We start from the raw sequence: 13,780 nt of genomic DNA, 5'->3' as shown, positions 1-13,780 counted from the left end.
TCGTAATAATAAAAGTTAATGCACGAACGTACAATATATTTGTCAATTGTTTTGTGAATATTCCGGTGAACTTCCTATTACGTATTATAACATGAAACAGTCCAAAACGATATTTGAACGATGGTACAACATCTTATTTATATTCGTTTCGTCTGAATAATGTTTTGAACGAAAGCAAATACTCGAACATGCAGCTTCAAAATCAAGAAAACGTTTAAAAATCAGGATTTCCATTTCCTAATCTACGGTTTGTTGTTTTATTCTCATTATATTCAATTTCCACTCACGCAACCTTATAAATTATTTTTTTGTTCAACATTTTCTGGTTTTTAGTTTTGATCACGGGGAAGTAACTGGATTTTAAAGCAGATATTAAGTTGATATTTTTTCTTCTATGTTTGCAGTGAATTTTTAATGCTGTTCTTTCACTGAAGATCTCCATATTTTATCGAAAAGCATGAACGAACTAAGATTACTCTTATCCAGAACCGACTAATTGGTCCGTTTGTTCTTCCGTTTTCTCTTCTGTGGTTTTCTTTCATATAGCACTCTGACTCTTTCCTCTGGAATTATACAGCCGTTCTTGTTTATTTTATCACTTAATTGTTCAAAATATGAATGTACCACTTCAGCCTACTTTTGCAAACGATGAAAGCTATGTTCATTTTTTCTCGAAGTAATTAAAAGCATTAGAATAACAATACCACATTTAAGATCATCTCTTTATAGTAATAGTTTGTTTGTCTAATTAAAAAACCCACACAGAATGACTTCATCGTTTAATCGTAGGTTAAAATTGATATGCATATATTAAAGAAAAACAGGTCTTACCAGCCGACGGTATCGATCTTTTCGCTAGGCCACCAACCTTTGGTCTCACATTCTGAGCTGGTAGATTTCCAGATCCGCTGTCGTTCAAAGTCTGTGTCACATCAACATCTGTTTCTACGAAATATATGATCATTTAAAAATGAATAAATTTCAAAATAAAATAATTTCCATCGCAGATGCAACATACCAGTAAGATGCAAATTCATGTAACTGTAACACCAAAACGAGCATACATAATATACAACACGTATGTGACGTAATCGCCCCGCTCTGGCCCCTCAAACGGTTTCATTTAGTTCGAGAAGAATCAAATGCGCGCGGGTTAATTAATTTGGTCATGTCGGTGGATCCGTGATTAAGTAGTTACACTTGACTGTCAGCTAGAGGTATGAGGTTCGATCCCCCGCCACACCAGTAAATTAGAGCCGCCGCGTAGTTCATGTGTCAGTGCTATACACTGGTGTACGTTTAAAAACCATAGTAGTTATAGACAGGGTTTGATCCCGTCTGAGCACTATGCTCCATAACCTCACAATCCTGATAATCGCACTGGGGCTGTCGCCAATGGATAGGACATTGAGGTTATAAAAAACGTACACCCCTTAGATGGTAACAAATGCATTAGCCGTTCGACAGTGAAGATGAAGACATTGTAGTTACGATTTATATTTAAATCATAAGTTGGAATCGCTAAGGGCAAGCGGTACAGATGTAACAGCCAGTCCTTCATAAGTGACGTTTACTGGGATTCCTGAAACCTCGCTATATTTCCAAAATTATGCTCAAGTACTAGTAGGTTGGAATGTTTAGAACGACGTTTGGTGGCATATAATATAATATATACTATACTATGCATCGTTGGAACAGGTCGGTAAAAATCTTAAGAATGCTGTGATACGATGCTTGGTATCGTACATTGGGGATCTGTACCGTTGAGTTTGGGCTTACATAAGGACACTTCGGTATTTGGTGGTACACAGTAACATAAAATAAAACAATACCTTGATTGATCCGAATGTTGGTGGCGGACTTCGGGTTATTTCCATCCTGCGTTATCTTCTTTCGTGCTTTGTCAAAATTGTTATGGGGTTTAGCTAGTTTTATCGATGTTCCAGGCTCTAGGGACAAGATAATAAAAATACAATGAAATATTACTAAGCGGATTTCAGCATAAGATTGGAAATATTTAACTCACTTTAAACCCGCACAATAATCCCTTATTGTATCACCTCTTGTTATTTATTTATAAATGTCTCATAAAAATATCACCAAGGCGTCTTTGATAGGTACTACTTTCATTCGATTTAAGTGATAGTTCAATACAACTATTTGCAAATTATTCGATGTTATCAATCACTAACATTATTCATGTAACAAATGAAATGTAGTTTGAATGGCTTGTACGAGAAAAATCAATACAAACACGTTAGTGCAGGTCTAATTGCTTCTTGCAAAAAAGTAAGATATTTCACAACGTTGTGCAGACCGATACACCGCTGATATATTTCATGGAGGCCTAACCTTTGTAAAAGTAAAATATAATGAAAAGTAGTTGAAAACTCATTTTCGAGAGAAAATCACACACACAAACATATACAACCTGTTAGGGCTTCAGCCTTAGGACGCTGTCGTTCTTCTGCTTGTTCTTCAGCCGTTAGTGCATCTTCTATACTCTCTCCTGTCTCTTCACATGGTACGGTCGCAAGCTCAATGTTTTGAAGTGTTTCATTTCTGCTCGTGTCAACCAAGGGAGCTTGTGAATTGCTGAACCCGGTAACAGCTCGCTTTTGCGACTCAATTTCTATTTAGAGAATGATCAATTTGGTTTCATCCAAATACCAATATTTTCCAGAGGGATGACCTACGTCACCATGCATATTTACTTTCTACTTGTTTAAGACGTTTATGCGTTAAAATAACACAATGGTATGGGCGAATGTTCAATAAGACAACATACTTTGTTATAATAATGTCTTGAAAGCAAACTGGTTTACGGGAAACATCGGAGGGCTAAAATAGGTTTCATACTTTTAGCGGGGTAAAAACTCAGTATCTGTGGCATTGTTTTTTAAATGATGTCAATGATGCTTAAGCTCTTAATCTGTGTTTTAAATTGTCAGGCTTGTTTTTTCACATGTGAAGAGCCGGTTTTGCTTCTACTCGAACTGTCATATGGGCATTCGCTAGATAGTTTCTAAAATTCGTCTAACTACGTTAATTATAAACCCTTACCTGTGACACACAACGTCACACCACTACAAAGACATGTTACATATGAATATATAATAATTAACATTTGGGGGGTACTGCATTAGAATGGTCTTGCAAAAGCGAATAGAATTATTTCAGAAAAGGCATCTGTATTGCCAGAATTAGCTAAAAGTAAACACTTATTCAAGAAGACACATACCCTTTTCACGAACGTCAAAGGCCGTAGGTCCTTTCCACGTGAATCCAAGAACGAACGTTACCGGTCTGTTGCTATAACCATCGCAAGGATAATATGTGCTTATCATAAAAGTGTGCTCCCTGTTGTTTGGATACTTTACCTTTAAAATATATTACATAAAATGTCAGAAAAAGAAAACTGGTAACGATGGAAGAAAATTATTGAACTGTGATACAAATACACATTCTATAATATAATAGTAGTATATTATGCGACAAAAGCTTTTTATGTGAATATAAGCCAGTGTAGCGTTTACACCATACACATCATTGTGTGTTTCTGTAATGAAAGGCCACTAGTACAGTCCCTAGAGGTATTTGTGTGCATTTTTTGTCCAGAGCGTTTCTCGGTACATTTGTGTCGGGAGATGGCTGAAGTTCATTTTTAGCTAGGGTGGACATCTGGCATCCTCCAAATTATCAAGTTATCATGGTAACCAGGACAACAGCCAAGATGGCCGCCGTTTTTTAGCCCATGACAAGTCCTACAATATTCATTATAACTATTTAACACAAACATTCATTGACTTAAATATTAAGATGCTAAGCTTTCTAACATGCTGACCATCAAAGTCACCAAAGGTCAATATCATTTCAAGGTCGAAATATGAAGAAGTGCTAAAAAGTCAGTTATTTACATCAAATTGTAACTAATGAGGTATTTCATTAAAAGAGCATTTTTAAATAACATGTTATCATTCCCCACCATAATAATCAAAAGGAGGACCGCATATGATATTCTGGTAAGATACACCAGCCAATTACGTACCACTTCCTTATATCGATTTTTCTGAACAATTTCTAATTGCAATTTTATTCAACAAGCAATATTCATTTAAGTTTTTTTGGGAATTAAATGATTTTATTTATATGTATACATTACTACTTAAATTTTTTATAATTGAATGATCTGTGGCCATGTATTGTGTATGAAGCTTTTAATTACTGTTAAGGTCATTTAAAGGTTATACACCACCTGTATTGGCATCAATTGTTAAGTAAAAATCAGCGGATTTTGGGAAAGACTGGAAACAAAAGTAAAACAAGCAAAGGTATATACCCAAATATTTGGCAAAGTTTGAAGTATATGGAGCTGGTGTAATTAATTGCAAACACATGGTGAGGATCGAGAAATCCAAGATGGCGCCCAAGATGGCCGACATAACTTACAATTTCAGTTAAAACATTATTTTGGAATGCGGTAATAATCAATAAAACCTAGAGGTGAATATTCACATGAATATATTACTTCTCGTATAACGAACTTCAAATTGACACTTCAAGGTTAATGTCATTTCACGGTTAAAGTACGAAAAATACATCAGAATTTGATTTATCTTTTATTTTCATGCACACTTTTCTTCTTTTGAATATAATTTTCATTTTTTTTAACAGAAAAATTAATTGTCAAACAACAACAACCAAACATAAAATACCAGTATGTCTCTCAGAAACCCCCTTTTTTTATCCCCCCCCTCAACTTTTTTTTATAAACATTAAAATTGAGCTCAGCAATTCAATATCTAACATGGCAAGGCGTGACAAGAAATAAGCTTATTTAATAACATAGATGAAACATTAGGTCATATGATAATTGGAAATATCGTGTGTTTTTTTCTTCTTCTGTATATGATGTACCGTGTTTTGTTTTGATATTGCTGTTGTATACATAGTAATGAAATGTAAATTGTATGTTCCCGCATTTAAAATAATATTTTAGGGTACACTTTTGAAATGGTTTCTTAAAGCTGCACTCTCACAGATTGTCAGATTGGAAAAAAAATGTCCCAGTATTGGCTCATTTTGGCATCAATGTATTGGTAAACTGCCAGAAATTTCATTTTCTTAAATCGTTAGTTACACTTTAAGCCATAAAACATCATTTTTTGGAAGGTAGATATGTTAAACTGAGATTTGATCTCTTGTCAGCAGTCGCATACCACTGGTTTCCACACATTTACGCATAAATTGACTCATTCAAAGAAAAAAAAAACCTAAAAAAGTTGTCGAAACGAGAAACTTGTGAGAGTGCAGCTTTCAATGTCATTACAACGTGCCGAAGGTTGTCGAAAGGTTGCTATAATTATAGTTGAATGGCAATTTGTGCTAGCCTAAGTGGGTGACACTCAAAAGTGCAACAGCATGTGTTGTAGCTTTTCCACAATACGCTTTTTGTTAGCATACATTACTGACTTCTTCAATGTCAAGGTTATTTGAAGGTTAAAAATTGTTTTTAATTAATTTGGGTGTAATTACACGAGTTGATGTAGTAACGTTATGGGCTCAAACCTTCATATTTATCTTTGTTTAATTTAACAGTGAAGCATTTTAAGTTTGTGTAAAAGCTAGGCGTGATGTGATCCCAATACATGTTACCAAAAACAGGATGCTCCGAAGAGGCTATTATATGACATTATAACTTTTTTTTTAAATATGCATCTTACGGAATAGAGGATAACTGTTTTGTAATAAACTTTATAATATTGATATACAAAACTGTGCATTTCAAAATCAAGGTCGAAATGATCATTTTAAAATGCGAATATAAATAATATCAACCGTTTTATTTATAACATCATTATATTTGCCTGGATTTCATTTGAAAAAAAAGTAAAAACATAATTAAAATCACGGAGCATTTTGAGTCATATATCATCTCTATTCCGATATCAAAACTTAACACAAAAATCAGGTTTGGTGCAATGTACCTCACTTTACCTCATCCAGTGCTGAACAAACTACATGTATACTTTTTGTGTGAATTTCATATAAACCCATTCAGCCGGAAGTTAAGCACTGTTAATTCAGTGCTTTACCGACCTAGTCTGTAAACATTTTGAAACCAAACAGCCCAAAAGTAATTTTGCCCAGGTTTAATGTATATGTGTTTAGCAAACCATAATATGTTTCTACCTAAGCCTACTGAGTGCTTTCTAAGTTCCAAGCCATTCCAAATTGTCTATTTTAGATACAACACGTACCCAACAACCTTTTTTCAAGAGCTCAATACTCCCCTCTAATTTGCTTGGTCAACCCAACGCATTATTAAAACCCCAGACAGGTTCTACCAAGGCCAACCCAGGGCTTAATCAACCACATTGTGTCTACAACCAAACTTAATCAGTCAAACAGTCATCATGGACTGGCTCTGTTCAAGCCTGCCATGTATTCAATAAACATTTTGTTACTTGGTTTGATGTTAAACATACCAATAAAGGGAGTCTTTGAAGTCGATAAAGTATTAAATAAACCACATTTTAGATACATTGGAGACTATTTAGTGTCAGACAAATTCAAAATAGGTTATATCGAAGTAAATTTAGTGCCTATTATTCCCATATAGTGTCAAGCTTTAGTAATGCCTGCTTAGAGCCAGATCGACAACGTGTTGACAGCCATAAAACCCCTTAAGCGCCAAACAAACACATATGCAACTCTAATTTAGACTACGCAGTGTCATAAAGACCACATGTTGGCAACCATAAAGCCCTAAAAGAGCCAAACAAACACATGTGCAGCTCATATAAGGACTTCTCAGTGCCAAACATATCACATATTGCCAATCATAAAACCCATTTAGACGGAACAAACCAATGTGCAACTCTATTTATACCACTTATACCCATCAGACCTCGTGTTGGCCAACTAAAGCTGTTATGAGCCAAACACATGTGCAATTCTAATTTATACAACTCAAAATAAAAAAGACCACATGTTGGCAACAATAAAGCCGTTTAAGAACCAAACAAAACCATGTGCAACTCTAACTAAGACTACTCATTACCAAAAATGACCACATGTGCTAAAATTACCATATGTTTGCACTATAAAGCCGATTTTTGAACCAAACCAACACATATTCAACTTTAGTTCAGACTACTCAGTGTCTTACGTACCATATGTTGGCACTATAAAGCCCATTAAGAGCCCAAAATGACTACTATTTAGACTACTCAGTGCATAAAAGACTACGTGATGGCAGCAACAAAGCTCATTTAGAGCAAAAGAAACCTATTGGCAGCTCTTATTAAGCCTACGCAGTGCAATATCAACCACATTCTGGTATATAGGTTATGTGTTATTTAATTGTGAGCCTTACTAATATAAATTTGGAATTGATGGTGGCAAACATGAGTGCCATCTTGGGCGCCATCTTGGATTATGTGGTCCGCAACACGTTTTTGCAATTTATAGCGCCAGTTTCATTTTCCGAACAATTTTATATATAACACCGCTCAATATACTTTTGTTTCTTCAAAATCCACTAATTGTCACTCAGGTTTTAATGCCTATTAGAGGATTAACATTTAGGTGGTATGTAACCTTTAGATGACCTAAATTTTGGACCATTTAAATTTCAATAATTCGTACTTGACCATGGTCATAATAATTAAACAAGGATTTTAATCATCAATGTATATTGAATTAAACATAAAAATACTAAATAACCTTTATAGTCTATTAAAAAGTGTTGCTTAATAATATTAAAGTTTGAATTTATTTTTAGGAAAAGTCCGAATAAGGTGATGGTACGTAATTGGCTGGTGTATCTTACCATTTCACTGTATGCGGTCCTCTTTTGGATTATTATGATAGGAATTAATTATATGTTACAGAGCTATGCACTTTTAATGGAAGATTACATTAATTTGTAAATTATTAAAAACAATTTGAGGTAAAAAACTGATTTTTTATCACTTTTTACACTTCGACCTTGAAATGACCTTGACCTTTGGTGACCTTGATGGTCAGTATGTTTGAAAGCTTAGCATATGTACATAACTTACTTCAAACATTTAAGTAAATAAGTGTTTTTGTTAAATAGTTATAATAAATAATGAAAGGCAAGTCAAGGGCTAAGAAACGGCGCCTATCTTGGCTGTTGTCCTTGTTACCATGGTAACCTGGAGGATGCCAGCTGTCCACCCTCGCTAAAATTGAACTTCAGACATCTCCAAACACAAATATACCAATAAACGCTCTGGACAAAAAATGCACACAAATACCTCTAGGGACTGGTCTACACAGATGATAATGGATGTCTTACCGTGTGACTGATTGTGCAACCATTGCCGTCAACAACGCCCTCCAAGCGTTCCAGGCTTGCCTCAACGAAACCTTCCCGCCAAAAGTTGTCTCCAAATACTGGGCGCCTATGTCGACCTTCTTCTTTCTTCCTATCCATCCACTTTTTTCTAATTGATTCAAGGTCTACTATATCGTTGCCTGGTGTTCCCCTGCCCAATGCAAAGTAATTTTTCGGTTTCTTGAATCTCGACTGCTCTAAAGTTTGAATGAAGTGGTTGTTTTTGTACGTTTCCTCCCATTCTTGCATCAAATCATCGTATGTTCCCCCAGGAGAAAGAACATCTTCGTTGAGATCAAGTCTTTTCTGTAAGGGCCAATGGAGCATAGCAAAGTATAGGAAAGACTCAAGGTATTTTCGTCCAGCCTTTTCTCGTCGTTGCTTATCTACCAGTCTTGTACTGTATCTTAATAAACGACCATACTCTTCAAGTGAACATTGCTCACCTCTCGCCTTGCTCGACCTATCAGACAAGGTGATGATATTGTATCCTAAATACACTAACAAATCTCTGACATCACTGTGATAAAGTTCGTGGAGGTTTTTTCGTGCCTCATTTACTCTACACTGCAATTTAGCTGATTTCTTTTCAGCAGCTGTCATCAATGGCTTGAGGCCAATGCCGAAATTGAATATATATTTGCTTCTTTCATCTATTGCGCCGTAAAATCGTTCGAAACGCTCTCTCAATTTCAAAAGTAACGTTTCATCTTCAGTATATACAGTGTATAGATGACGTTTGATTTGGTAGTTTGTCTCTTCTAAACACCTAAGTGATGATTCAAGATGTTGCTGCCATTCACTATCTTTTCTTAAATTTTCTACTCTAGGACAAGCTTGTATCAATCCATGAAAATTGGAATCATTGATAGGAAAAGACATATCAGTCAAAAACCTGCAAAGTTCATCTCGTCTTTGAAAGTTGTCGAATTTTTGGAACTTTTCCAAAAGAATCACTGCAGTTTTTACCTCCATATAAAAACAACTCATATTTGTGTCATCATCCAGTTTTTTTGCTATTTCCTGACCTTCTTTGAATTTATTGATCGCAGCAAACGCCAGATTGATCACTTCAGCAGTTCTGTGTTGGTCAAGCTTTTCAGAAGAAGGTTGCGCGTCCAGCACGTACTCCATTTTTGATTTGAAAATTTGACCATATGTGTCTAGAAGGTAGGAATTCCCCGGTTTCAGTTCCAGCGATCTTTTGATTTCGCGCTCAGCACTTGCATAATCATTTATGTGTATGTTGTACCTTGCTAACTGTTGACCCACCATGGCGTCATCTGTTATTTCGAAACACCTTTTCATTGTCTTCGGCACTTTTTCCGATCCGCTCAGTGAAGCTTTGTCTTTCTTAAGATCTAAAACTAAATCTGAAAACTTAAGCTTTGTCTCTGGTTTGTTGTTGTCTTCAAATTGCCTTGTTTTGAACAAGCTGCAAACGATTTTTACGAATCGTTTCGACATTGGATTTCCTTCACTCTTTCGTTTAGAAACTACATCAAGAACTTGCTCAACTATGTCTTCCAAGGAACTGCTAGATTTTGTCATGATGTAGTGCAAAATTGACTTGGCAAGTGGTTGTGATATAATACAAATGCCTCCATTGTAAAGGTCAGCATCGTCGCGCTTAGTTACAAGTAGCGACATCGCTTCAGACATTTTGACATTCCATATGCCTTTCCTTCTCTCAGACATTTTCTGTAATTCTTTTACGGAATGGGCTATACCATATGGAGTTTCCACAAGCGCATATATATTTGATTGCTCCTCCATAAACGAATCAAAAACGGACTGTGGCACGGGGTGATCGCTTTCGTATGAAGATATGACAGACAGACATTTAAGTACTTCAAATTCTGTTTCAGTAACTCCTTTCATCATCTCTGTAGTGAGTTTATTTATATACGTTTTGTCAAAGGATTTTCTCATGACGTTGAAAGCAATCAAAGTATCAACGTCAATAGTTTTCTTGTCCTCAAGCTCTTTGTATTTGTTTTCAAACCATTGTAATTCCTTTCCACTAAGATTGTGTCTTAGTAGACGCTTAAGTTTTGAAGTTGAAGATGTTTTCTCGTTTGAAATTGGCACCCTGTTAATCAGTATGATTAAGCAGAACAGTTTCCCCGGTATGCTGGTTTTGTAGGCAGCCTCGTGCAACTTTGACCGAAGCAACATAACACCATCTTCGCCCTTGTTGTCAACAAGAACTATAAACGGTTTCGGGTCTTTCGGATCTCTAAAGGCTCTAAATCGCTCTATCTGTTCAATAGTTTTTTTCTGTTATGTTTCTCACCACACAACAGCGGAATGAATGTTTCGGAACACCCTTAAACTGACTTAGCTGCCACAATATGTGTCTTCCTAATGTACTTCCTCCAGCACCGGGGTGGTGTTCTATTTCATGGAATTCAATTAAAGCTTCTCCTTCTTTTGAATTCAACTTGTCATATATATCTTCCTGGTGTGAAGCAAGGTCCTTGCGTTTCCCAACTTGGTTATCATAAAAGAAGTTCCACCATGACACACCACTCCCTTTATAATAGTTTTCCTGCACTTCCTGCTCATGTATATGACGTTCATCTTTGGACATTTTTTCGTATTCTAATTGACATTCCTCCCCACTCAATATTTCAATGTCGGTAAGTTTCATTTCAGATCTCTCTTTTGTAGTCATTTCTACGAAGTGTCCACCGTAGCTACAAGGGAGCCTGCACACGACGTTCGGATTAGGGCGAAACACTGAATTGACGACGCCTGAGATAGCTTCCCATGAAAGGCCCGTATGAAAATGATGGTCATCCACCAGATACGATATTTCATTTTTGATATCATTGATGTTGCCTTCATTGCTTGAAACGACGACGCACTCACGCCGAAACGATGATCTCATCATATCTCTGGCCAGCTCAAAAATCGGATCTATTTTGGTTTGCTGTTGATAAACCATGAATATAACCAATGCACGTTCTTTAGGAATATTGTCCCTTATCATGTTCAAGGCAAGTTGTATTCCTGGTAATCTGCAGTCCGTCCATTCTTTAACTTTCATCGCACCCAAGTTCTTCTCGTCGTAGCCATTGCAATACAGCCACATCGGCTCGTTTGGTAGCTCAGGTTTGTCTGTCTTCATAAAGTCTTCTGCCGTTTTAACATTGAAGATACGTGTGTCTTTTTCTATATCAGCTCTCAATGTAGAAGATGAATCCATGTCAATTATATAACAAGATGATTTGAATGCTAGATCCATTTTCAACTGCTTCCTGAACTCAATTTCATCTTGTCTACCGATTTTCCCAGTGACTATTATTGGAACATATTCGTCCGTAACATATTTCTTTCCTTTACCTGTAAGCGAAATTGCCAATGTTCTTTCAAGGAATTTGTCCTTCTTGCTTTCCAAAATACTTTCCTTTTCCAAGGTTCGTCTCTCCTCATATCTGTCTGCATATATGCACCGTACAGAACAGATCTTAGATTCATCTATCGTAACTATATTGCATCTTGGATTCATGTCATAAACAAAATACACAGTATCATATGGTCCCTTTGGCGGAAAGCAAATTGAAAATAGTTCCTTTGGACAATAATATGAACACGGAATGACATCGATTTCAAGCACAACGTTTTCTGATTCCATCAACGGGATCGCCTGAGTCGGTCTCAAACACAGTAATGCCTTCTGGCTGTGCAAACAAAAGCTTTCAGATATGTACCTTGCTATGAGAACGTCTAATTCTTTAGTGGTAAAAAAAGGACTTGAAATTCCTTCTATTGTACCACATCCATCTCCGTTGTCTTTGATTCCGAAATGAATTGTTCCATTTTTTCTTGAATTCATACAAGCAGCCACGAACCGCAAAACTTCCCTTGCTATTGAATGTTTTGATGCATTCATAGTTGCTCGGAATTCGTGAACTGGCACCAAAATATTTCCATGAGCTGGTCTGGCTGTTCCTTTTCGGTACTTGACTTCGCTAGATGCAGGTGTATCAAACTTTCTTAAAGATACTACCTTCGACATAACTGGCGGAGAGGATGCAAGCTGGTCTTGTATTTGCTTTTGAAAAGACTTTAACTCGTGTTGTATACCATATCCAAACTTGATGTCTCCTAGATAGCTTCCAAACACTTTTTCTAAATCTTCAGGAGGCATACTGACAAATATTTGAGGCAAAATTGCTTCACTAGAAACTGCATCCCGAAACAAACCTTTTAATTCCGGTTTCAATCTTGCCATTCGCTCCCCCATTTCTTTAGCAAAATCTTCAATCGGCATGGAAGAAAACTCTTTTGACCCTGAAGCTAAAAGGAGATAATTGAATTAAAAATTATTATGTTTAAATATCTCCATCAAACCAACTAAAATACATATAAGATTTTTACTTACAGATTTCTGATTTTTCTGAAGAACAGACAAATTGTGAAGTTTCCTGAACGCCAATAAAACTGCAAAATAAAACGCAACTTTTTATTAGCAAAAGGTAAGGATATTATGTATACGATAAAATATACCAAAAACTGATACTTTTAGTTCGTGCTGTTGGCCAATGTTATATAGCAAAACTTTACGCCATGTTGTTAATCATATTAAAATGTCAAGTAACAAATTCATAGTACCATTTTTCTTTCGTGGTGTATGCCGCTTGTTTAAACATGTTAAGCAGACACGTTTTCACTTTGTCAAAACAAATGCTTGACTTCATTTCGTCTTCAACGATGACATGGATTTTCTCACACGTAACCGTAGCACCAATGCAACTCGTGAAGGAAGATCGAAGGATTTGTTCGATTTCTAAGGTTTCATCGCGGTCAAGATATTCATCTGTAGATGACATGATGAGATTAACATTGAATTGATTTATTAGACTTTAATAGCAAGAATGGTTGTTTTTTTAAAGATATTTTTCTACACTTACTGAAGTATATACATGTTGATATTATCATGCAAACCACTATCAGTATAAGAAAAAACATTCAACAGTTAAATTTATTGGTCAAATTTTACAACGAGCAAACCCTGTTTATTTAAAATGGTGACATACTGCAAGAACAATGCAATAAAATTAATTTTCATGTTGTGTTATGGACACACTACTCTATATAAAGCATAGTAGGACTAATTAATAAAAGCAATATTTGCTATAGTATTATATACGCAGTTATTTATCAAACGTGTCCTATTCTATTGTATTTATCTATATCAAGATGTTTTGGGGTAAATTATTCAAACACCAAATCGAATCAACACTACAATTTCAATTACTCAAAAAGAAGAAAAATCATTACCAACATTTTTAAATGACTACGTTTCATATAAATATTTAAATAAATCTACACTATGAAAAGTGCGTCTATTAAAAAACAAAAGGGCCCTGAAGGCCCTGTATTGCTCACCTGATCCAATTCAAGTGT

The 13,780-nt window shown here is 35.7% G+C and overlaps 1 protein-coding gene across 1 annotated transcript; it reads right to left on the bottom strand.

Annotated features, from left to right (window-relative positions):
- Nucleotides 1–492: 492 nt before the first annotated feature.
- LOC128204491 (sterile alpha motif domain-containing protein 9-like) lies at nucleotides 493–12,367 on the bottom strand. The gene is made up of 7 exons (XM_052905905.1): nucleotides 10,654–12,367; nucleotides 8,327–10,457; nucleotides 3,242–3,380; nucleotides 2,432–2,632; nucleotides 1,833–1,949; nucleotides 832–945; nucleotides 493–563 (listed from the first exon to the last, which is right to left on the bottom strand). The coding sequence occupies exons 1-7, from the start codon at nucleotides 12,261–12,263 to the stop codon at nucleotides 493–495; spliced, it is 4,383 nt and encodes a 1,460-aa protein (XP_052761865.1). The 5' UTR covers nucleotides 12,264–12,367.
- Nucleotides 12,368–13,780: the final 1,413 nt, after the last annotated feature.

The sequence above is a fragment of the Mya arenaria genome, chromosome 10, assembly GCF_026914265.1.
Source record: "Mya arenaria isolate MELC-2E11 chromosome 10, ASM2691426v1".
In the NCBI taxonomy this organism is placed as follows: domain Eukaryota; kingdom Metazoa; phylum Mollusca; class Bivalvia; order Myida; family Myidae; genus Mya; species Mya arenaria.
This window is presented reverse-complemented; position numbering and strand designations above follow the sequence as displayed.

Excerpts from the sequence above, each read along its gene's own strand:
- LOC128204491 (XM_052905905.1), bottom strand. The coding sequence starts at position 12,263 with ATGAATGCATCAAAACATTCAATAGCAAGGGAAGTTTTGCGGTTCGTG. Across the intron at positions 3,381-8,326 it reads GTTGCACAATCAGTCACACG|GTAAAGTATCCAAACAACAG; the intron begins GTAAGACATCCA and ends TATATTTTAAAG. Across the intron at positions 1,950-2,431 it reads TAAGGCTGAAGCCCTAACAG|AGCCTGGAACATCGATAAAA; the intron begins GTTGTATATGTT and ends TCTTGTCCCTAG.